Below are 27,043 nucleotides of genomic sequence, written 5' to 3'. Positions count from 1 at the left end.
GTCATAATGCTTGTAACTAGAATGAACTTGAATTTTAGGTCAGTATGTTCTGATTGTTTATAAACCACATAGCTGAAAGATATTGATCAAGCTTATGACAGTACTCTAAAGAAACAGAAGCTTCTGAAAAAACATTAATCAACCTAAGCAACTTAAAATGAAGTGTCGGGTGGATGAATGGAGACCATCTGGACAGGTGCAGGAGCCTTCCCAGAAGACAGGGAATACTATGCTGTATCATTCAAGTGTAAGGCAAGAGAACAACATGGGTGAGTTGAGACCTGCTGATCACACTAAAGGGCAAGAAAGAGATGCACAGGCAGTGGAAGCAGGGACAGCTATCCTGCAAAGAGTACAGGGATGCTGCCTGGTTGTGCAGGAATGGGGTCAGGAAGGCCAAGGCGCAGCTAGACCTGAACTTGTCAAGGGACACAAAGAATAATAAGAAGGGCTTCTACACATATGTCAGCCAGAAAAGGAAGATCAAAGAAAGTGTATCCCTCCTAATGAGCAGGACTGGCAAACTGAAAACAATGGATGAGGAGAAAGAGGTAATTCAACTTTTTTGCCTCAATCTTCACTAGCAACCTCTCTCCCCACACCTCTCAAGGGGACGGACCACAAGGCAGGGACTAGGGGAGCAAAATGCCTCCCACTGTAAGAGAAGATCAGGTTCGTAACCATCTGAGGAACCTGAACATACAGAAAAATCTATAGGACCTGATGGGATGCATCCCAGAGCCCTGAGGGAACTAATCGGATGGTCGCATCTAGAGGGTAGTGGTCAATGGCTCGATGTCCAGATGGAGAACAGTGACAAGTGGTGGCCCTCAGAGATCCATACCAGGACTAGTACTGTTAAGTATCTTCATCAAGTGGGACATAGACAGTGGGATCAAGTGCACCCCCATCAAGTTTGCAGATGACACCAAGATGAACGGTGTGGTTGACATGCCTGAGGGACGGGATGCCATCCGGAGGGACCTTGACAGGCTCGAGAAGTGGGCCTGTGTGAACATCATGAGGTTCAACAAGGCCAAGTGCGGGGTCCTGCACCTGGGTCGGGGCAACCCCCGGTATCAACACAGGCTGGGGGATCAAGGGATTGAGAGTAGCCCTGTCGAGAAGGACTTGGCGGTACTGGTGGATGAAAAGCTGGACGTGAGCTGACAATGCGCACTTGCAGCCCAGAAAGCCAGTAGTATTCTGGACTGCATCAAAACAAGCACGGCCAGCAGGTCATGTTCAGCCTGGAGAAGAGAAGGTTCTATGGAGACCTTATTGCGGCCTTTCAGTGCTTAAAGGGGGCTTATATGAAACATGGGGACAAACTTTTTAGCAGAGCCTGTTGCAATAGGACATGTGGTAATGGTTTTAAACTAAAAGAGGGAAGATTTAGACTAGATATAAGGAAGAAATTTTTTGCAATGGGAGTGGCGAAACATTGGAACAGGTTGCCCAGAGAGACAGTGGATGTCCCATTCCTGGAAACATTCAAGGTCAGGCTGGACGAGGCTTGGGCCAATCTGATCTAGTTGAAGATGTCCCTGCTTATTGCAGGGGGATTGGACTAGATCTTTAAAGGTCCCTTCCAACCCAAATTATTCTATGATTCTATAAGAAACAACTAAAATGAGTACAGGTAAGGTGTAAAAAGAACTGGCTGCTCATCAACCAGTATTATTTTTTCTAAAAATACTGAGTGTATATGAAAGAAAAACAATGCACACAGTTTCAAAGAAGTGCAGCATTTTTCAAAAGGAATTAGTGCCTTCACAGAATTTAACTATTTTACACTGCACTTAACAAAAAGAAACATGTAAAAGCTTAGAATTGTGAATTAATATTATACCTAAGTAACTGAAACAATTGTGTCCAACTACTGTCCTTACCAGCTTTAAAAAATAGCAAAGATTAATTAAATAAATCAAGTAGATCCATACAACAATGCATGAATAGCTATTAGCTACACAAACTCAGAATCTCCTACAGAGGTATCTATTTGTGCTTTATTCTAAATCCAATGTTCAAAACTAAGGCAGGTAAACAACAGTTCCCAAGCTATGAAATAAAACATGGAAAAAGAAAGAAAAGATTTACTCTTTCTGAAAGCTGGTATTTCTGTACAATCTTCCTCTCAACAAGAATCATGGAAAAAGACCAACTGACCAACATCAATGAGATGCAAATGCAGAGAACAACAATCCTGTTCGTTTGAATTATGAATCAAATTCAAATCAGAAATGAATGCTATAATTGCAACATTACACTGAAGACTTTCCCTTGACAAGTGATACACACTTTAAAGTGTATTAATGAGTTAAGAACTTCAGAAACAGCAGAACCTAAAAACTTCTTAAAAAACGAGTCTATGTTCTTGCTTAAAAGGTAATTATTTTTCTTTAAATTAATATGCACTCCCAAGGCTTTTGGGCTTGTAGTAATAAACAACAGACCTTTTAGTATTGAGGACTTGTAAGCTGATTTTTAGCTGAGCCTATGATTTAGGAGAGATACAAGGAAAATAGCAGTCTGGTATTTTGACTGGTACTCAGTACTACTTTTAATAGCAATTCAGGATGGGGCTGGGTGCCTTCTTATCCCAGCGAAACACAGAGCAAGCATAATTAGTGAAGACTTGCATTTCACTAATCTACCTATATGAAGTTACAGAACTAATGCTATCCTCTGACAAGAAAGTACTGAATTACTTTTGCAAGGGCAACTCCATAAAAATCTGAATGTACAAACAGTAATTCCTAAACTACAGAGCTATTAAAAAGCAAGAAACATCTAATATGCCTGTCAAAACCTTACTGACCACCAGATATTTGGGGGGGAGGGGGCAGGGAGGTAGAAAAGGAATGGTATTACAAAAGAAATTATCCATGGTACTACAATTGACAAGTTTCTGGGCAAAGTACAGCAGCTCAGTATTATAGGTCTCCTTTGTCAACCAACCAGAGGAAAAAAAAAAGCCCTTCAAAAACCTCTTCATTCTCAAGAAAGGGGTTTTCTCTGTATATTTCCTGCCTCCTTAAAACACTGTACTTCTCAACTACAAACCCCATCCTTCAAAAGTCAACTTCAGCTCTCTGAGGAATATGGAAGATCTGTTCTTGACTTTGAATAACTGGGTGAATCTACTAGGGATTCTGATGCTTACACAGTAATTTGTAAAACCACGTATATATTTTAAACACAGCTCTACCTCGCTCTATTAAGTATGGCTTTAGCCCTTACTGATATATTTCCATGTTTACTGCAGTCCTCAGTCCTAGCTAAAGTACACAGAATGTTAATTCACAAAAAACTACCAATAAGTTCAGCAGGTGTACCCAAGCATACCTGATCTATTCACAACAGCAAGCAAAAATGTCATGCTGAAGCACTTCCTCCTCTCTGTATAACCCCCTTCTTTACTACGATAAACACTTGAACGAAGAGATTGAACAAAAAACCAATACCAATATTCCACAAACCTCTCTCCCCCACAACTGACCTTTTGTTATTTGTATTTGCACACAACTCTTTGGTACTTAGTCTTGCAAGAGCTACTACACAAACTAGAATTTCTGAGAGAAAACAGTTCAGCAAAAGGAAGCACAAACTGACACAACAGAGCTGTGGTACATGATCAACTGAAACCATACACCCAAGTGTATTTTTGTAGTCCACAAACTAAAGAAATTTATGCACATGAAATGCAGAATTCTAAAACAAAAGAGGGTATTAAGAAGACAGCTCTGATCAAATAAATCACCGACTGAAAGCCTAACTCTGCAGAGACAACTACAACTGAGAGACAAGCCACTAATGAAAGGCACCGTGTGAACAAAAACAAGCCTGATAGATGTTGACTACAAGGTGTTAACTTGCTCCTCAAAACGTTCAGTTGGACACATCCTTTGCAAACTCAAATTTTGTAATTCCCTAAATTAACCATTTTTAGTAATACTAATTTATTCTAACTGAAATGTCAGATATTTAATTCACAGAAAAACAACAGGCATCTACAAACTAACTGTTCAGACTAATTTTCAAGCCTACCTCTCTCTGTCAGCAATTGGCTTCCCTGCACACACAATCCTCTTTATCCATGGTGCACAAAAGGTGCCCAAATGTCTAGCACTAGCTGTTAATGCCAGACTAGAGGACTCCTACCCTTAGGAGTTGGACCTTTATAGTGATTTACCAGATGCAACTCATTTCTGCTCCCAGATTTCTGAATTCACTTTGAAAAATATGAAGGGAAACATTGTCCCTAGCCAAAAAATGTGCTATTAGTCTCTACTTGTCTTACCTCCGCTCCACCTTCCATTTTATTTTTGGTTTACACACACACGAAAGAGTATCTGCAAATAGTTAAAGAGCAAAATTTGAAAATAAAAATGAAATGGGAATAAGAATATTAACAGATAAATGACTAGGTAATCACCTGTCTAACTTAATTGCACTCAATGCTCGAAGAGTTAAATGGGGAAGAAATAACTCTCCCAAGGATAAGATATGGACTGATGCTGAACTGATGCCGAGCCTGCAAGATTACTATCAGAAACTAAAGGAGAGTTTTTATCTCAAATATAGTCTAGACTTTCTTCCATCCTTTTGCCTCCGAGGACAAACACGCTCTGGAGATTTGACAGGTGTATTTCTGAATAAAATTATGACAATGTATGTCATTTTTCAGTAAGGTGCCACCAAAAAATAATAATAATTAAAAAAAAGCTACTGAGTGTGAACCAGGGCTCAAAAGAAACTTATCTTTCAAAAGGTGAATCAGATGGTCAATACGGAATGATAGCTAACAAAACACCAGGCAGAAAGGGTAAAAAAACTTCATACAAATATCGACACATTTCCATTTTATTAGCGTCTAAACAAAGGGGACCTTTCTCAAAGAATCCATTCCCTTACCATTTGCAACCAGAGTGCATAAATCCTCTCATAAACATATAAAGTTTGAACTCAAAATTAGCTTTTTTGCTCCCACTACTACTACTAGAATATTTTTCCAAATATCTCACTCAGCCTGGAAATCAGTAATCAAACTATTTTAGTTCTTTCATATACATTCGTACTTGTAGCAGTAGTTAACCTTCTGCCAAATCCTCCTTCAGCCCTGCTGGTACTCTGTAGCCCAAGTTTATTCACAGAGACCCATTATATTCTCTCTTTCCCTCCTGTTGCAAGGGTAAACAAGGCAAGCTCTTTTAGCCGCCTTCCCTGTTTACCACTAGGGAATGAAGAGCTTAAGCAAAAGAATCAGAACAATAAATAAAGAGGATGTTATCATTTTCCTAATCCATATTAGGGATGCTATTAAACTCTGATATTACCAAATTGAAAAAGGATTTAAACGTTTTGTCAGTAAGTTCCCCATAGTAAAATGAATCCCTGTGTTCATCACTCTGTTGTACTAATTAAACAGTTTTAACTAAAATGGTCAGAAAGTACGCACAAGCTGTTTATCACTGCTGGCCTTTGAGCTTCAGTATACTCAAAGGACATGCTACTTTAGATGCGATAATTACTGAGTTCTTACATTTTTACTGAAGAGGCACAGAAGAGTTCCAACAGAGAATTTCACATTAATCAGAGCTAACAGGGTACTTATTAATAATAAAGCCATGATTATAATAGAAAAACATTTATTCAGTACAACATTTGTAGGTACTAATTCCAAAAACTGTTTAAATTGATATCAGACAGAAAGTTTAGTCTCAGCTCTTTAGGGAAATTCAAGAAAATTAATCATTTATCTGAAGCATAAGAAATGCTAAAGACTATTAACTATTCACTCACAAACAATAGCATTCCTCCATTCTTCTGCCTCCTACAAGCTCAATAATTTTCCTGACATCTTTTCTTCTTACTTTTTTAAACTCCGATAGAAGATATTTCTCCATGAATTGGAAATGCCTTCAAACCGTAACACCAAAGACTTAAATGAGCATACAGAGATTTAACTATACAGAGAACACATTTTTAACTGAGGGGCAGATTACGGACAACTAATGGAATTTAATCTTCTGGGTGCCTTCCGCACAATTTCTCAAGTTTCAGGAGCATGTACATGGTTCAGAAAAGCAAAGTAGCTCAAATCTCATTTTAAAGACTAAAACGTCTATAAAAATGTAGCACCTTCCGAAGGTGCTAGAAGAAAATAACACACACAAATATACAGAATTGCATAACTGTAGCTTCCAATGGAAAAACAATGAGCCAGTAAGCAGACGACACCAACAGTTAACGCACCAAGTGGCACTATAATACTACTCAGTATTCACTGCAGTCAACTAAACTAAATGCTTAAAATTACACATCAAAAATATTTACCGGAATAGAAGTTTAGTAGAACATCATAGAAGTTTGTTGATACTTTTTTTCCGTTGCTAAAAATATTACTAAATCTACATCACAAAACAATTTCTGGTCACCCTTCTCTGAATAATCTCTAAGTTTATCCATCTTTATGTCTTTGAAAGGTATACAAGATTGTCAGTTGGAAAAGAATGAAGGCAATAGAAAGAATTAACTGGATTTATCCAACAGGCTCACTCTGGTAGTCTGCACAGCATGTCTTCCCTATATCTGATAGCAATTAAATCAATTGCTAGATATGAGTACGAAGTTTGACGTAACACTGTGTGATTACAATGAAATTATCTTTACAGGTGAAATTAATCTCTACATATGAATTTCAAAGGTTGGGTTTTAAGATAAGTTGGAATCACTGTATTCCAGACCTTCTGAACACTGTACTAGCCTGAATGCAAAGCAGGTTACTTGATTTCTAACTTGCAGAAATATGTAGTGGTATATTCTAGTTGCTTAACCAGTTATTAAGGCTGTGCAGATCCCATTCTGAGTAGTTAGGAACAAATACAGACAACACATGGACAGGCAGGAGCACGGAGAGAACTCTGTCCTTGGTTCCCCAGTGAGGCGTGAACCCTATGTACCACCACAGTGGTAAAGTTGTAGATTTTCCAGCAAACATTACACATCTCAGAAGAATCAACTAACTTTTTATTCCAGGTCACATGCATACAAATCACAAGTCTCTCCAACTTCTGAATTTGCAAGAATTTATTAAAATAAATAAATTAAAATAAAATAAATAAATTAAATAAATAAACTAAATTTAAAAAATTTCTTAAAAAAATAAAATTCTTCCACTTTACACCACTTCAATGTGCAAATGTCTCACTTGGACTCTGCACTCTTCCACGGCAACAGGACCTCTAAATTCTATTAGGGAGAAATAACACAATTTGGTTTTTTGTCAGTGACCAACAAAAATGGTTGGAGTAGATTTTGACAGGACTGTTTTTCTCCGAGTTATTTTAAGAAACCATTCAGACCACAGTAGTTCTAAATAGTTCTTCTAGTTAAATGAAACCATTCTCCCTCAAAAAGGTAGGTATACAATAGAACAGAACACACAGTGGAGAACACTGGCATGCAAGCAAGGAGCTTTGCTTAGGGCCAGGGGGTGGGGCGGTGGGGAACAAAAAACACCACCCCAAGATAAAGACATTTCTGTATGCAACAGAACTGGTTACACAGGTATGGGACAAACAGTAATTGAGATTAAGTACAGTCTCAAAAAAATCTCTGAAGGGTCTCTAACGGTTCTGCAGCTGACTTTTAGAGACATACTAAGAGGAAAAAGCACTCTCCCAGGAACTACTTTCCTCATGAAACTCGCTACACAGTGTCTCAGGACTGACAGTACTGCATGAACACGGCAATTCAGAGCTTAGATCAAAAGCTTTAAAATCCATACTAGTTTCATATTTAACACAACCTCTTCCACTCACACCCACTACAACTCAAGCCACCAAGTGGAACATACACTACTTCCCTAAGACGTATCGTGTCAAAAGCAATTCAATGTGATCCAAGGGTAGCATCACATGAAATTTACATTTAAAGACGACCACAAGGATCAAAAAATAATTTAGGGACTAAAAAGATATACTTACATCTGGATATTCTTTTACAGGCACATATAGTTTCTCTTGTAACTGTACAATAGGTCCCACAGCATCTGGTAATTCTGCACTTCTCTTCTCCGTACTACCATTTAATGTGTCGTTATACATGTCTTTCCGTACTCTGCTAATTTCTGTGGGGGGAAAAACGTATATTAGGTATTAAACACAGTAACAGATAATAATCTAGCATGACAGTCTTCTCTTTCTAATCTTTCCCAAATCTTAATGCCATTTTCTTCCTCTCTTCATCAGCATCATGATAACTTGAAAGAAAAATCTACTCTGGTTTTGTTCCGGTTTTTGTTTTTGTGGGGTTTTTTTGTGGTTTGGTTTGTTGTTGTTGGTTTGTTTTTTTCTTAAATTGCAGCACCCATCTTAAATGTTTTTTTTCATGTCTGTAAATTTGCTGCCTACTCATCCTGTTTATGGAATTCAGCTACTGAAGTAAAAATTATGTGTAGCTCCTCAGAACACTTACAAGACTGATCATGTCATTTAAAAGGTGTATAAAACAGTTCTCTTACATATTTTTAATAATAAAGCATCTAGAAAGCAAAAAAAAATCTAGAAATCCGTACCTAACATAAAAAAATACAAAAATGCATCTATACATTTAGTAGTGATGAGATTAACTATAGCATTTGGAAATGAAATGGTGTAATCTTTCAGCAGCGAGGAATTTGACAACTCAAGGGTGCAGTTGCTGAACACACAGTGTGACAACGAACTAGTAAACATTGTTCTACTGATTACCCCCGGTGAGATAATGAAAAAATGAAGATAAGCATGGTATCAGAGACCCGGGCAACCTTCATATACACCCAAAAGCCCTACTACTTCATTGTAAAGTCATGAAAAATTCCTCGACAGCACCAAGGAATGTCCAAGTGGACTTATAAGTACTGTTTCTACCAATTACACTTGTATTACCCACACCTTGAGGTGTTTACTTGCAAGACATAGTTGAGTAGTTATAAACAAGGTAGTTAAAAATAGAAATTTTTGTTCAAATCCAGTTTAGTTTCAGTAAACTGTAACAATCTGATAATGGACACAAAGCTTTCTCTTATTTAACAAAAAACCCCCATATTTAACATATTTACAAAGAGCTTATATTTCAATTCTAGAACTGTTAAACTGGTATTTAAATTACTGCTATAAGAAAACATACCACACCACCCTCCCCATTTCATAACTTATGGAATCCCAAGTAGTATAAAATTTTCTCAATGAGTTTATTCCAACATCACTACAAAATTTACTTAAAATGAATGTATTAACCAAATTCCAAACTGAAAACTAACATTTAAACAGGCATTGTTCCCAAAGCATTAAGACTTATGACAGTGCAGGTTGTAAAGCAAAAAGCAGACTTCAGTAATTCCCGTCTTTTGCTTAGAATTGTTACAACTGCTTTCAAAATCTTCAGAATTAAAATGAAACTGAAAACAGAAATTTTATGTTTTCATCTGACCACAGGAAGCCACAAAAACGAGAAGTCACTTGAAATTCTAGCAGCAGACGAGATTAATTTAACCTTTCTGGCAAAACGATTTAAAGCTGAGATTTCACCACTTGAAAAGCTAAGAAGGAGAGGAAGAGTGTCAAAAACGACAAATCTCTGCAATGGAGAAGACCTAACTTTCAACCAAGTTATTCTGAATTAATTCTAACAAACTTAATCTGCATATTCAAGAACAAGTGTTTCCTCCACTGGAAACTGACATATTCAGTCGTGTATACTATATAATGATTTGGTGGTTAACACCTGTTTAGAATGGAGAACACAAATTTCGTCATCATATAATCATAGCTCAAGGAAAAAATCCACAGCTGCTGCTACACTGACAATTTTGGCAACGGGCACAAAATCCTCAGAACTACAAGCAGTATTTATACTGGCTTTAGTATATAAAGAAATTCTTTAGCACATCTCTTTGAACAAATATTATTATCTTTTGGCAGACGTTGTTTCCTTTTCATTCTCTTCAGATTTTCCATTAACTTACACTACACTGAAACAAGCTAGGCAGTTTGCCGAAGTACTGAAGCGTAAGTAGCAACACGGTCATTTTTATTTATATTTGGCAGCTACAGAGTAGTTGCACTGGAAATTTCATTTTAAATTGTATCTTTCATGTAGAATATAATCACTAACATTAGATTTCCCAATTTTCACCGGAGAGAAAGAATGCTTATTTTAATCTTTCCCTTGCAAATACCTGCATGTCACATTCGTGACACTGTAGAGCCAAACGTTCAGAACACACATAGATAGTACGATAAGCTGACTTGAGGACTATCACTGAATTCTGGCTTGTGTGAAACCTAAGCCACCTATCACACCCCAAACATTATATAGAATGAAGACACCTACCAACTCAGGATTTTCTACTCCACTACAGGGTTAGACACCTGAAATTTAGTTGTCTTTGAATATGTAGGTTTTTATCTTCTCCCTACATTTGAGCCAATGGTAACACCAACAAACATCAGGACAAGAATAGTCAGCTACATCAACTCAGCATTATCATCGGCTTCTCGAGTGCTATTGTTTCTTCTACTTCTTGGCATTTTATCTTCTCTCTTACCTTAGATACTTTCCCTAAAACCTCAGAAGCAGCATTCAGAAACAAGAGGTGAAATAACAAGCATGTATTCCCAATTTTTCTTTAACTGTTGATCAGGTCTCCAAATGCACTTTCTGAATAGTACACTATCTAGGAGCCTCTCTTTTCAATTCTGCTGTATTTGGCGTAACTGAAGCACTACTGCTTAAATTATAAAATAATCAGATCACATCTCCAGTTCACCAATTCTCTCTCACTTCTAACTCTGGATAGAAGACAAACTATCCTCCTTCCCAACTTGGTAGCCCAGCCAATCACATGCATTCTCCCAGATAAATAACTTCAAGAGCTGTGTACCTGCTTAGTATGCATCCTGGGTTTTCCCAGATTCTGCTGAATCTTTTTACACAACTGCAAGATCTTTTTTCTTTTATCACTAACAGCAGATTTGTCAGATACCTGCCTCTTGTTTAATCACACCTTGTGTCTCAGCAACAGTCCATACAAAAGTATGAATTTTGATCACATCTTTTCTTTTACCATCTCCATTAAACCAAATTTAAGCTTCTAGTCTTGAGTATCTTGCAACTTTGCCACTCACTTCAAGCAGTTACACATATCTATAGAACTATCCGCTACTGTACTTCCAGCACTTCCCTCAAGAGTTTATCAGAAGTGCAGTAAGATTCCAGAAAGCCTCACTAGCAGCATGTTAGAAAAGCTAAAAGCTCTACTCTCCTTTCACCCTTAGCAAGTATCCATTTTATTCTGTTCTGAAATACTTAACACCACTTAAAAATCTGAGGATAGGAGTAGTACAAAAGTAGGAAGGTCACATCCTCAAAGCACACTTTTAAATTTTTTTCCATTGAATCCACATATCATTAAAAATAAGGGGAACCCAAGCAAACAGCCTTTTATTTAGATTTATTTCACATCATTTCTTACACACTACCAAGCAGGTGTTTTGTCTTTCCTTCCCAAAAGATTCTTTGGCATGTTTCTCATGAAATCACACTTCCCAAGTTCATTTGCAAGGCTTTAGCTCCTCCACATTTACAATTCTTTACAAATTCTTCCACCATCATCTCTCACAGGAAGACAACTGATTTAAAAAAAAAAGGAAAGCTTTATTTTCAAAGTGAACATCTAACTACAGTTCTAACTACTTTACCTATACCTCAACACCACAGTGGTAATTATATTCTATAACACTCTAGGGATTTAAAAGAGAGTTAAATAAGCAGACATACTTAATTATAATAGTAGATATAGCTAAAAAAAGCATACAGCAGCTTCACCATACCTCTAAAACCTGTGAGCTCTGCAAATGTAATAATAGGCCCCTCTTTGAAAAGAAGAGTAAGCACCCATCTCTACTATACGTAGAAGCAGAAACTCCTATGAAGAATTTAATAATACACATTATTCACCTTTAACAATACTCTGGTCTGCCACGTTGTAAGTAATAAGTTTAGCAGTAAATGACAAATTTGTCTTGCTCACAGCAGGGCAGTGGAGGAAAGACTCAAAGAAAGTCAAACTGATTTCAATATCATTATCTTGTTCCACCTTAATATGGCATGACAGTCACCTATGGTCACAAGGACATGCATTCGAGTCCAGAACATTTTTCTTCCTCTGTCCCTGAAAACTCTGCAAGTTTTTGTTACCTTAATCTACAGATAGTGTTTTTCAATCTCTCTAACATGTTTCTAAGATATGATCTGAAGCAGGACAACTGTTTATACTGACTATATTTGCCTACAGAAATGCACTTTTTTTGATTTCTTCACAACACTTAATGCTTCCTTCTTGAGCATATGAAGGACTGTGTTCAGATGAGTATTTGTGATCACATTAAAAACCACTGAGAAGTTACTGCTTTTCAGCTGTCAATTATCACTCCCTTAGAGGAAGGAAGACTCGGGACATGTTTAAGACTGTTGCGTTGTAACGTAAATTGGGTTTCCATAAACCACTCTGCAAGAATATTTAGAGTAGGAAATCCCTGAACAAGTTCAAATTCTTCCTCTCCCATCACTTTCAGAGTTGCAAACCACACTCATCCCCAGTGCCCACAGCTTTAGAATTTCTCATCATGAAGACTTCTTCTAAATTATTTACCATTTCTTTTGAAAGAAGAGCAGACTTGGGCACCGTTTTAAAACCAATGCATTCCTCACTGCAGTTTAAACTAGAACTAAGAATTTTAAGAACTAAAATAACTCTTCTGATGTTAACAATTTGCTCTAATTTAGCTGTTAAACAGAGTTAAACTGATGCCCCTCTCAGCCTATGTTCCTTTCCTAAGTCTAATACAATGTTAACACATCAATGCCCACAGAATTTAATTCTTTAAACTGTGCAAATAAGAAGTGTTTATCTGTTACAGAAGAGCCACTTATCTATCATTCTTGATTTTTACAATGCCTAGCAAATGGGGGTGGAACAAACCAGTAGCCACAATCAGCAAGAAATTTAGGATGTAAACACTAACCACGTTATAACCCCAGTCAGCATGCTTAAGGAAGCAAAGCACCACACTCAAAGATTCTCAATCACAACCTAGTTTCCATATGGAAAAAAACCCAAAATTTACAAGCAAATTTTTTAAAGTTCAACTTTTAAGAAGTATGTTGAGAAAAACAGTTATATTCATATAGCTAAAAATCTACACAGTACTTGGATCTCACTGATGCATATAGAACATTCAGTTTCAGTTTTCTGCTTTCTCACAGAAATCAAGTTATGCCCAAAATATCAATGACATCAGATTTTTTTACATACAGCGTAATTTTATGTATTTTGACAGGAAAAAGATAATTCTTACAATAAATTTGTTGGTTTGGTTTGTCTGGGCATTTTTTGTTTGTTTGTTTGTTTTTAAACAGACTACAGCACTAAAACCAAACATAAATTATGCTTTCAATATTTCCACAACAATTTTTTGTGAAAAGTGAAAAATTCTTACAGCTATCAGAGACAACTGTAGTAAGTCCGCTCAAATATACAAGATCAGAATGCATTGAGCTGAGGGGGCTGGCAGGAAGAACAACTGATTGAAGTCCCTTCTCATTCTTTACTACTGAGAAGTTTAATTGTTTTTTTAAACATGAAATGCAACAAAACACACGCAAAAAGTTAAAAGTATTTTATAAAGATATTACTGCACACAACTGCTGCTAGATCATCAATTTTGGAATTTAAGAGGTACTTTTAAGCAAAATACATTTTTTGCAATTCTTATGCAATCAGATAGGTCCTCAAACTAGTAAATGAAGGTTACAAACATTCTAACATACAGACATACAATTACCACTTTGAAGGATACAAAACGAGTGAATATGGATCCAGGGTTTATCCAGGCAGACAATCCATTCCATGTTCATTAAAGCATAGAATCATAGAATGGTTCAGGTTGGAAGGGACCTTAAAGATCACCAAGTTCCAACCCCCCCGCCATGGGCAGGGACACCTCTCACTAGACCAGGCTGCTAAGCCCCATCCAGCCTGCATTACCCATCAATTAGACAACTGCAACTACATACCAGCTAGTTTTGTATAAATATACAGTGTTTCCTTCAAATAGCACCCAATATTTTAAATAAAGCATCTGAAAAATTTAACTAAGAAAGGAGAGAAAGAAGCAGGAAAAGTATGTAACAATTATGTTCTGCTCTTATTGAAAAAATCTCTAAAGACAGGTGGATCATAACCACTCCTGAAAGCATTCTGAAGGCTAATACAGAGCACGTGCTCAGAGCAGCGTGTTGATGTTCACCCCTGCCCAAAAAGAACCTTGTTGACATAGGACGTACCAAATTTAAATACAACCTTTATTATATAAAATTGAAACAAGAACCAAAACAATGTGACATTGCCCCATTTATGCACAGAATTGATCAGCACTTCCTCTAAGAAAAAATGAAAAAGAATCTGTAAGTTCTGGACACCATCAATGAGAATATGGTGTACAAGTCATGCAGCAGTGTCACTCCCTCAAAAAAAAAAAAAAAAAAAAGAGAAAAAAAAAAGAATTCAATTCATCTTTTAATGCCTTGGAAAAAACTCTAGTTTCTTCTCCTTTGTTACTCTGAGCCCAATCTAGCAGTACACTTTTGATGATTAAACTGTCAGTCCGATGATAAGTGGGCAGCACTTTCAGCAATTTGTCAGCACACTCAGTGTCAAAATTCAGTCATTTCTTTTTGCAGGAAGAGCCTACAAAACTCCTTCTGTTGTGGGCAGTTGTAAGGTTTGCATTACACTGACTTCAAAACCAAATAGAGCACACTCATCTGTTCCCTTTGTATAAATGTCAACAGAAAGCTTTTAAGTGCTTTATTATTGGTGGAACATTGCAACTCATGTGTTTTCTAATCTAGCAGCTTTAGTATGCTTACTTGGCAAAGAAATAGTTGTTTTTATTCACCACAATTTTAACAGTCTTGACTGTTAACACCAGTGCTGTTTGCTACTATTGCTGATGCAGCAGCAATAGCAACGCTAGCAAAAAACGAAGTCATTTTTAATATTGTGCCACATGGACCCGTACCCCGCATGCATCATCAGCATACAGACTAAAACATTGGCAAGCACTTACTCTACCCACCCCCTGCTAGTAATCAGTGAAATGCCCGAGCATCAGGCAAACAAGATTCCTACCATCCTTCCCTCAGAAATCTATACAGAGTAAAAAAAAATAAAATATAAATTTCAACAAACATGATCAAGCATCAAAGCTGATAAAACAGTCAATTTCTGACAAATTTTCATACATCAGTAGTTTCGGTTCAGAGCATGACATTGAACTCTGACATGATTAACTGCACACTTTTAACAGTCATGCATTTGCTTCCACTCACTAAAACTTATATTTACGTTATTTAATAGAATGGTATGTCAGAACAGCCAGAATGCGTCTGATCAAAAGTCCATCAATGCTCCATTACATCTGATAATGGCAATCTGCATTTACTTAAGAAAATAACATGAAGAATACTAAATACATTCTCCTCATTTTCTCAGTAAACTCAAAAAGCTGTACATTTGAGATGAAGTCCCATGTCTCTTCCCAGCACTACGCCCCAAAAAAGATAAAAAACTTTGACCAAAAAAAAATCAGTTTAGAAGTTCCTAAAAGGATAGCTGAACAGGCCTTTCAGCAGTCTACTTGGTATCTTCAACTAACATCCAACAACTGACATACACTATCCATCCAGCTCCAAATCAGTAACTTTGTAAAACTTAAAGCTTCTTGAGGCGAGCAATTAGCTGATAGAAAACAGTACAACTAAACTAAACTTTTAAAAGTCAAGGATAATTAAGTGCTTTAAAAGTCAACATTAAAAATCAGGAAAATAAATCCAAAATACTCATCTCTTTGTTAAACCTCAGCATTTGATCAAGCTTACACAATAACCCAGTTAAAGTAAATGAACACATACTGTTCTGCTTGTTACAAAATTTCCTTACAACATGGGTTAGATTACCAGTGTCAAACTCTTCAAAACATTTTCCACTACTAAAGTCCATCAGCACAGCACAACTGCTGAAGCCGATTTGGTAGCTCACATTCATATCAGGCTTAATTATTACACTTTCAAAAACTTTTATCTCTAGCTCTCTTCAGCAGCAAGTTGCCCCCAAATATTTAGTTAAAAGTAGCACAGTTATGTGTACTTCAAGCTGCTAAATTTATTTGAGGTTTTTGTTTGTTTGTTTTTCCATAGCCCCCAGCATGAATCAAATGATTGGCAGCTAAACATAGTAATAAACGACTTGGATACCTTTGAGGTGGGAGAATCAGCAGTAATACAATTTTGCATGAACAACTAATCATGATCGGAATGATTAAAGAAGCCATCCATTCTATCTTTTACCTCAATTTATCGTCTGTTTTTGAAATTGCTCTTTGTGAACAATACAGATTGACTGGTCTGCAATGGACCTTCTCTACCCAGAGACTATTCCACATTCCCTCTGCTTAAATCCATTCATTCACAAGAGTCAGTTGCTGTCCAATTTCTACCGGTACCTTCAGCATATGAAATAAATTGTATTTATGTCGAATAACTATGAAGTCATGTAACGGGAAGCTCTCCAGTTAAAGCCAGATGGCTATTCTCTCAAGAAGTATACTGAGTACTTCAGAAAACAATAGCCTAATTCACATCAGGATCTCCTCAGTATCAGCAAAGAAATCACATGCCCTATGCTATCCCACTGGTATGTGCTAGGAGTGCCTAAAAGTAAAAAGGCAAGATTCCATTTTTCAACCTTTAGAATGAAACAAAGGAATTTAAATAAATTCCTGGTTGAGAACCTCCAAATAATCAGTTTTGAAGTTTAGTGGAGAATTAAAATTCTGATGGAGTTATCCAAATTTCAGTTTTGTTTGTTCTTGGAACGGAGAGGAAATCAAATAAGAGAAAAATATGAAAAAAACCCACAACCCTACTTGAGAGAACTGAATAGCAGCACCATTAGATTCTTTCTTGCTTTCCAAGGGTGCATCTTAACACTCACCGTTTACAAAGAATAACTTAAAGCGCATGCAGGTTATTTTCTCAATCTTTTGGAAACCATCCACAACCATCCTCCACAGAGTTAGCAATTACAAGAAAATATTCCATTGGTTAATGGACTCTTTGTCTTTTGCATGAAAGGAGTGAGGGCATTTTTTTTACTTCCATGATAACCCAAATACAATTAACTGTTGACTAACACAGTGATGTCATGGAAGTCTTCTCCCTATTTTCCTAATTGTAAATTTCCCACATCTTCCACATACAAAGGCAAGCTGAGGGAACACAAAACTTTGTAGCTAATATAAAGTATTTCAGGAATTGTAGGAAAGTGAAGACGCATATCCGATGTCCTCTGCCAATTTGTCACATAGCTCTGTATGAGTCTTTTCCTTGTCATAAAGCTGAATTTCTACAGTATATGCAGACAGTGATCACTTGATACATTTTAAAAAGCTAGATATCTGGAACATACATAGTCGATGAGTTAAAGGAAAAAAAAAAATTCATCAGCATTAGCTGATTAGTCAAGAAGAATTAACATTATGTATTCTTCATTTAAAACAAATATACTATAGTGCTATTGAGATGCTGATGAAAACACTTAAAAGTCATAAAAGCCTGGATTTTGGCACTAAGTTTTGTACCTGTATTCTTGTATCTAAAAATAACTGTGATCACTGGTTATCAACAAAGAAATTTATCTAATACTGCAAGATATGAAACACCAAAAACTGAGAAAGCAAACATATTTAATCATAAGGAAATTACTTACTTATAAGTGAACATCTCTAATTGTAACCTGCTACCGCATCAAAACAAAGCTATTCCAGCATTTGTAAAAGCATACACAAAGTACTATTTCATAAGAGGCTGACCTGACGGCTTTCATCTCTTCAACTGGAATCTAATCCATTTGAATAGGACTGACTAGTTCCTCTCATTCCCCATTTATTTTTTTTTTAAACTGATCATGTATGACAGTAATAGAATCCCACTTTTTATTAAAGACACTGCTCCCTATCACATGGTACCATTTTACAGGCTGCCCTACCCTGGCTCTGTCTGAATTTTATTCATAAGACTGTAAGAAAGTAACAATTTTTGGTTGACAAGTACTAACATTGACAACAAGTTAGTCACCCACCACATCAAATACATTAACTATTGCACTTCTTTAACATTAAACACATTATTAAGATGCCCTATGCAACTTCAAACTAACTTTTACGTATCGGAAGACTTCCTGGAGTTAGGCAGCACATAAATAAAAATCTATCAATCTAACAAAATCACAAATCTCAATTTAACCAAATACATAAGCAACATCACAGCTTAAGAAGTTTGGTAACACAGCTGACCAAACTACAGGTCTACATTAAGTATTACCCATCTGTGTTAAATGATTATATATGTCCAACTTATCTTTTAGCTTATATTTTTTAAGTTAGAAAGCTTAATTAGCACAGATATCAATTCTTAATATCAAATATTGTCAAATATTCCTGCATGTGACAAACTAATAGATTTATTCATTACATTGTTGATGAACCAACATACAAAAACTCGGTTTAGATTTAGCTTTAGTAAGCAATGAAGACTTCAAAGGAGATGGCTATCAAATAAAGTTATAAACCTTGAACAAACAGAAGAACAGCAAATTTTATTTAAGCCTAGATTTCAAAACAGGTTACTCTGATAAGTAATGAAATTCGTTGGCAAAAATCACCTGAACAGAAGAGGTCAAAGATGAAAGCTGGAAAGAGAGAAACTGGAAACTCTAAGTTGGACGTACAAGAACAAAACACATACTCATGCACAAAAAGGCTCCAAAATTTAGTTAAAAAAATAAATATTCCAGCCAGACACATTAGTCCATTTGTATTACTATGCCAAATTTCTAAAATGTTGAAGAACTTAAAATACCAGTGTGGAAGCCCAGTTTACCGAAGTCAGACTGTGCTAGGCTAACATAGTAACTATGACAGTGTTAAAGAAACCTGAGCAGTGCTAAGTTAAGCTTCCCATGCAACACACTGCATGGAATTTAACTAAAGAAATGGTGATTCCCAGAAAGGTCTTCAAAGTACAAGCTAAAACAAAGTAACAATAGCTGTGCTAAAAGTAGAACTAATTAAAAGGAGGTTGATCAAAAGTGATGGAAAACCTCACATAAGGTGAACTGAAAAATATCTAAAAATGAATTAGTGAAAGTGGAATCTTACCCTCAATGCTGCAAAACAAGGTTTGCCCCAACAAGAATGTTCTGACACTGACAGGATGCAAAACCCATTATCAATCCCATACTGACCAGGACGGTCCAAGCAATGACAGCAGTGGAAGAGCAAATATCTTAAGTGATACAGCTCTGTATGTTTTTTTCAATAAAGAATGGAAGAATTGCATGAACAACTCTGTTAAAACGCTGTATAGAATTTTGGTCAACCTCATTCAGAAAAATTACTGAAGATATGAAAGAATATTTGGGTCATGTAAAAATGGACAACTCCCAGGAAAAAATAAAGAGGTTGGCTTGAGGGGGATGGAGGGAACCCAAACCCAAGGAAAAAAAAAAAAAAAAAACCACAAACAAGAGAGGTTTGCTCATTGTCAACACACTGACAACTGCCACCAGAATAAGAGTCAGAAGAGCAACACGTGCTGTGAAACTAAACAGATTTTAAGTGGCCACAAGTAAGTGTGACAGTAAAAAAAAAAAATTTCTGAATTTCAGACACATGATTTTGAAAAAACTCACCATAGTAAATTGTTATTTTGGTAGGAAAAAAATTGTTAAAACATGATCTGTTTTCAGAGAGTATATACGATACATGGCCTGGGACAGCAATTCATTACCAAAAGAGTCTTCAAATTACAACAAATTAGGTCACACCCCAAGAAGAAGATAATTCTGCATGTAGATATTTTATCAAACTGCTGTATGACCCATACTTATGAAATACATACTAAGTTTTTTATTTCAAGCACCAGTCTTAAAAAGAATCCACTAAGAACACTATATATGCTAACAAGCACAGCTTTACCTTACTGCAAATTGTAATTTATTGTACAAGCACAATCAGTGACAGAAATTTATATATGAGAAATACAAGTAAAAAAATTTAGTAACATCATTAAATACTTTAATCGAGGTGTTGAAAGGATAAAAATCGCTCCTGTATTTATGCTAGAAAATAGCACTACTTAAAAACTGTCACTGAGTTCCTTTATTACAACTGCTAACTAACTTCAATTTCACATTGCAGTGATTAAGATAACCAGTCAGCTTTGAAAAGCTGCTCGTTTTTCATCAACCTAGAGGGAAAAAAGCAGTGTGCTTGAATTCACTGCAAATACATACACCTGAATAATCTTCTCAAAGATAAATATACCTATGTAAACATAATTCTCCAGGGAACTGAAACCTGGCAACAATCAAACTAAATCTTAAATGACTGAGGCCTAACTTCAAGGTTAAAAAAAGATGCTGTTTGTAATTGTCATTTTTACTAAACCTGAGTATTTTTCCAGACTTGAACATAAATTAATCTGAAGAGGCATATTAGTATACTAATCTTACTGTTATCCATCCTTTTGTCCCGTGTATTAGTTCAGCCATCTGACTCGACACATTACCAGCAGGCAGGAAATCAGTGAGGCAACTAACTTCTTCTAAACATGCACAGCCAGCAAAACTTTAATGAAGAGAATCAACTACCACTAAAGCATCAACCTCTGATAAAGTGAGAAACAAGAACATTGCTACTTAGGTTTCTTTTACTGCAATGAAAGGTACTCGCTGTTATTGGCCATATTTTATTTATTGTTATTCCACATAGTGAACAGAACATTCAATCTAATTTGCAGTCGAGTATGTTAAAACATACTTAGCTTATCTTTCAAAGTTTCATTCCCTTCAAGAAAAAGTAAAGCTCTTCAACTACAAAAAACTCCATGAAGAGTATTTTTATACTATGACAAAATCCCATTGACTATCAGGTAGATTCACAACCTTTTTGCTCCTTTACATGATAAACAGATAACACTGTAGTTTTTGGAAAGTGAGTATCTGCTCTATTAGGTGCATTCTTATGTTGATGAAGACATAACCACGCTCACTGCCTTCAACCATAACGGAGCTTTCACTAAGAATAATGAGACTGTAGATGGCCTGCCTACTCTATAAACAGTACTAAATATTTGGTTAGAAGTACTACTCTTACTTCTGTAAGTAATCAAAATAAAATAGCCCAGGCTGGGCCTTCTGATCATCCTTCTTTGTTTTAAACACAACACTTAATTTGCACATAGCATCAGCCCCCATTGCACAGACCTGTCTTGACAGGTGAGGTAGCTATAGTCAAAACTGCCCTCAAAGTTTTTTGGTCAGTACAAGTCAGAACTACCTTGAAGATATCTTAATAAAGGTACATCAAAGGTAACTTAAGCACTTTGTCACAAGATTCCAAGTGGTATGTTTATGTAGGCTGTCATAAAACCTAATAAAACAAAACCACTCCCTTTCCTCAAAAGACATTGATTGCACTCTCTCCAGGAACATGAAGAAATTAGTATTTCTTGATAAATCACTACTAACTTTTTTAAACTTGCACAATGTAACTATCCTGAAAACTACAACTATATTCTCATATGCCCTTGATTCCAAATACATAGCAAAAATGCCATTATTAATTTAAATGATTCTTCCTATTTATAATCCACAATGATTTTTACCAATCAGTAACAATAATCATTACTATTACCAGAAATTTAGGCCCTGCCTTGAGACAGTGCATCAATAAGACATCACTTTCAAGAATAAGCACAAAGCTTCTTTCCATGTAAATAAATGCACAGTCTTGGTCTATACTTTACTATGTCTTTAAGTTAATATTCTCTTGTTCAACACCAAGAGGTATTTTCTAAAAGATCTGAAGGAATTGCACTTTTCTGGGAAGTAGACCTTTATGAACAATCTCATGAAACACCATAAAGAAATCAAAGAGAGCACTTGCAAATGTGATTTTTTTTCCCCAAGATACTCGAGACCATTGATTCTAGAATCCATATCCAAGCTTGAGTATTTGTTAAAACATTCAGTGCATATATTTAACTTTTAAGTCAAAAACTGAATATACCTATAGCATGCTTTGGTGTACTTTCCCAAAAAAAAAAAAAAAAAAAAAAAAAAAAAGGAAACGACTTCACAATGCACTTGAGGGCTTAGGAAACTGTTTAATCATTCAGACCCTTTATGAAATAAATCTTCTCTACATAGATGACTTTTTTTGTTTGGTGGATTTTTCTTTTGGGTTTTTTTTTTTTTTTCCTCTTTCTTTGCCCAAACCATGACAACAAGAACTTTACTTTGAGACAGCAAAATCTACCACAATATGGACACACAGCATAACAAGATCACAGACATGTTAAGCAACTTAAGATAATTGACAAGTTTTCAGGTAATTGTGACTTATTCATGCACCAAAAGTATGAATATTTTTTTCTCTACCTTACTTATCCCTTGGTTCCTAAATAAGATCATCGTTATTCTACAAGTCACCTGTACTAGTCACTCAAATCCAGTAGCAAGACAGTAGGATACAGCACCTTTCACAGAGACAAGTCTGATCCTTACTCCTTTGCCAAAAAAAAACCCAACAAGGAAAACAGTTCAGAGAACTGCTGCCTGAGATCCTCCAGTATGAGAAAAATCACTCTTCCTGTGAGGGAAAAAAAGCATGCCTTGAAGTCCTCATCTATGTGCATCTTATGGATCAGTTTTGCGGCCACAAAACAATTGTACTCATATCTGGCAACTTGCTAAATTCACCCAGTCAGCTAAGCTGACTTTTTTTACATTCAAAGACCTCTGCCACATGAAATAAGGTATTAACTGACAGCAGCAGCAGAAGATACTGTCCAGTAGCAGAGGAAGAATGAGACAATTTGCCTCTGGGTTTCACAGATATTTCCTGACAGAAAATACATGCCAAAACTCCAAAACTTTGGGTTTACTCCAGGCTCTGGGATGAGATACATGTTTTTGCCCATTTTCCTCATCCCAAACCCTCTCCTACTCCCAAAGTGTCTTTTTCTCTATACTCAAGTCCCATTTTTTTACCTGTGGAAGACATGATTCTTCATTCCTTCAGTTCTTCAGTCAGTTCTAGTTCCTACCCAGCACTGCCCTTATACCTCCAAACAGGCTACTAACCATGAAGGATGGCTACAGCACCAGACTTTTTTGTCCAAACACAGCATCTTCTTGACTTTTTTTAAAAATCAAAAAAATTTTCTTCTTGAAAGCTGAAATTTCAGAAGAAAGCAAAACAATTGCTCACAACACAGGAAAGTGAGTCTGTTCTCTCATATCAGCTGCAATGACACGGCCTTCTCAGGCTGGAGTAAAGCACATCTATCCATGGTAAGACAGTTCAATAAGAGAAACTGGGTGGAGGTGCAGCACATACTCAGCAGGACAGTCTTTTTGGACATTCAAGTGCTCAAATACAAACATGTGATCTGTCTCATTTGAATCAAGGCAGACTTCTAGACAAAATGATAAAAGCACTCACTTCAGCAACCTCTCAGAGCAAATTTTTTAAGAAGTGTATTTTTTTTGTTTTAAAATATTAAGACTTTTCCCCCTGTGTTCATTCTTGAAAACTTTTTCACTGTTTCAATTGAAGCTTTCAGTATAGTTCAGTCTAAACCACACACTTGTCATGAGAAGTTTTAGGTAACTCTGCAAAGTTGCATACAACACATGGGGTCATTTAGTGGAATACGTAATACAACCTTAATCATAAATTCTATCAGAGCTACTTAAAAGATATGTGACAGCATAGCACGTTCCAGAGGTCATACCTGCAGCTTTACTTTACATAATTCATGTACTTTTTCAGAAACCCACCCATACTCTGGATGACTGAAACAGGATTGCAATCTCTGCACTAGAAATACTAGGATTACTGGTACCATGTTAACAGTCTATTTCTTTTTACTGTGATAGTGTTTGATACCAGAGACTACAGTGAAGATAACATCACATTTGCTAGCCTGTCCATGAAGTCACTACCTGAATTTTGTTTCATGGTTTATCTTTTGCATTTTAAGGAGAGCACCACCACCACCCCAAAAAACCCCACCATGACACACACATACACAACCTTCCCCACCCTCCCCTCGAAATAAACCCACCATCACTACTATGCTGAGATGTATTTCAACTTTAAATATAGAGTATTGAAACGGAACTAAGGTGAGGCCTCAACTACGCACTAGACTACGCTACTGCTTCCAACATTAATTGCCCAGAACCATACTCTGCCTGAACAGATGAATCATTGCTCATTAAATCACAGCCATGCACAACTACTAATGGCATATAGGTGAGGTTACATTACCAGAAGAGAAATAAAATTTTCAACACTTACTATGTCGAATAGGAGTAGGAAAGTTTCATTTTCTGCCCCCATTTAACATTCAAGACTTGTTTTTAAAAGCTTTGAGTACAAAAGCAGCCAAAACCTGAAACAGCCGTTCAGGCTTATATTTTCTACTATTCTCTGTCTCTTTCCCTCCAACTCTTCTTTCACCCACCTGTTCCCATATACTGGCTGCAGGGGGAAACAATTCTCTTTTGAAATCCTCTTTGAAGGATAAAGAAAAAAGCATAGGCAAATAGTCAATCCCCTCCTGCCACTAGACCTGCAGAGTATCCGACTGCTTTCAATTACATTGTGTTGTGACAAAAACCCACAAAAAAACCAACACCAAACAAACAGAAAAACTCCACAGAAAGGAAGAGCACAAAAGAGCTTTTTTTGGGTCCTTTATCCATTACTGACACTTTAAAAACTCATTTCAACATGATTTTCTTTTAGAAAATGGACAGAGTCTATCAGACCATAGAGTGTTCTTGAAAGTACCAACAAGCACTCCAGGTAAAGTTCATAAAGCTCCATACAGCGTAGCAAGGAACTAGAAATACAACCAGCAACACTAGTTATAATTGCTACTCAAAACAGTCTGGATGCATGCTAAATACATTTCAACTTGCCAGAAAAACTTATATGAGTATATTCTACAAGTTTCCATTATTAATATGATGAGTATGGAACAAAAAGATCTAGGTTGGTACATTCTTTCAGCTTTGAACAGCAGCATTATTGGCATCAACTGTCATGCTTCCTCTCAGAAGTAAAAAAAAAAAAACAACACTAAAAAAAAAACCAGTGAACCACAAATTGTAGCTGTGCACTTCAAATGGGGACATAAATATTGGGGGTTTTGCACTCTATTGAAGTAAGTGGCCCCAAACTCCTCAAGGAGCAAATTAAAAAATAAGTATTTTTTTAAAAAAACAAAATTTTTTTTGGAATAATCTCTGTCACCTGCAACATTTTCCCTTTAGGTCAGTAATGAAATTCATGTGAAGGATAGAGGTACTGTAGATTGCATGATGAAGGAGGAAAAGCAGATTGTTTAGATATCTGGACACCTCTTCAGAACTTCCAATACTGGGAGGAGACACTAAATTAAAGTTTTCAGTTGTTATCAATATAGAAGCACATTCCACAGCAAGATTAAGAGAGACCAGTGTACTTAAGCAACTTCCTTCTCATATTTACTAAGAATTTGCCAAATTATTTTAAGATTGTGGATCACATAGCTTGCATTGGAGAAACTTAGAAAAATTTACTGTTTCTGGACTTCAGTAAACTGAGTCTTGCCCACTTAGAGAAGTAGCAGCAATCAGTAGAAGTAGGAAGTAAACTCAGTTTACTCTTTCCCTTAATTTTCCATTCTTGCAAGAAAAGCAACCAAAAGGCAAGCCTAATTTTACAGATTCACAGCCCCACCTTAATGTATTAGTTCTTGCCCATACTTAAACAAACAGTACTAAATAAACAATCTCCTCTTTCAGAACTAATCTGCTCCTAATACAACTTTCACATCTGGTTAAGAACATGAAAGATAAAAAGTTTAAAGGAGAGAAGGGGGGGTGTTTTTGGTTTTAGAAACACCTCAATGAAACATCAAGAACAAAAATTGGACTTCCAAGTTTTTCATAAAGATTTCTCAAAAGACGTTAATTCTCAATTTAACAGATTTTGGCCGACAATCAGACTCACAGATCAATTCCTAAGCTTGGGAATGACCAGATGCACTATTTAAAAGCCTTCCTTAATGACAAATGCCAAGGTATGTATTTACTGGACAAAAACTGAAAACAAGAGCTTTACAAATTCAGTTAACAAAGCAAAACAGAAGCTAAACTATTAATAGTAAGGCTACAGTAAACAATACTTATGAAAGCTATGAAATGTTAGAATAAATTGATAGTCTTCAGGAAGACTGGAATATAAAATGTAGCAGATAAAATCCAATGCTACATGCAAAGTAAATTGCATGAAAAAAATTACGTGCTCTCTTATACATTATACTAAAGTTCAACAGTAGCAATTCAGAAGAAAGTCCACACCATTCTGAGTAGCATAATAAAGATATTTAAGAATAATGAATTTTAGGACTCCTAAGAAACATAATGGAAAATAACAAAGAGAGCATGCTGAAAATAAAATAATGGTTACCATTACAGAATAAGTGAGTAGCACAGAACACATATTAAAGTTTAAATAAATAAGAAATTCAAAAGACTCAGAGTGCCTTCATTGTAGTTTATATCATAACAGCCTCAAGACCTCAAGTACTGGGCACTGTACAGAGAATCTCTCGCTTTATCTCAAGAAAAAGCTTTTTCTCTAAGCTTATAATGTAGGTATCAGTATGGGGAAGTAGAAAAATGAGGTGAAAGTAGTCAGTGCAATACATCTGGTTACCAGGAGAGACCTAAAAGAAAAAACATTTTAGACAAAAGATAAAGAAGATGAGATAGGATGAACGACAAAGAAAGTAAACCAAGCCAATTTCCCTT

General features: G+C 36.2%; 1 protein-coding gene across 9 annotated transcripts in view; it reads right to left on the bottom strand.

The window, feature by feature from the left end:
- QKI (QKI, KH domain containing RNA binding) overlaps positions 1-27,043 on the bottom strand; it is a 166,796-nt gene that overhangs the window by 119,761 nt on the left and 19,992 nt on the right. For all 9 annotated transcript variants that reach the window (XM_074144454.1, XM_074144453.1, XM_074144457.1 and 6 more), the window contains exon 2: positions 7,992-8,134. In XM_074144454.1, coding sequence (XP_074000555.1) covers positions 7,992-8,134 — 143 coding nt within the window. The remainder of the gene's footprint in view (positions 1-7,991; positions 8,135-27,043) is intronic.

This window comes from Numenius arquata, chromosome 2, assembly GCF_964106895.1.
Source record: "Numenius arquata chromosome 2, bNumArq3.hap1.1, whole genome shotgun sequence".
NCBI lineage: Eukaryota > Metazoa > Chordata > Aves > Charadriiformes > Scolopacidae > Numenius > Numenius arquata.
This window is presented reverse-complemented; position numbering and strand designations above follow the sequence as displayed.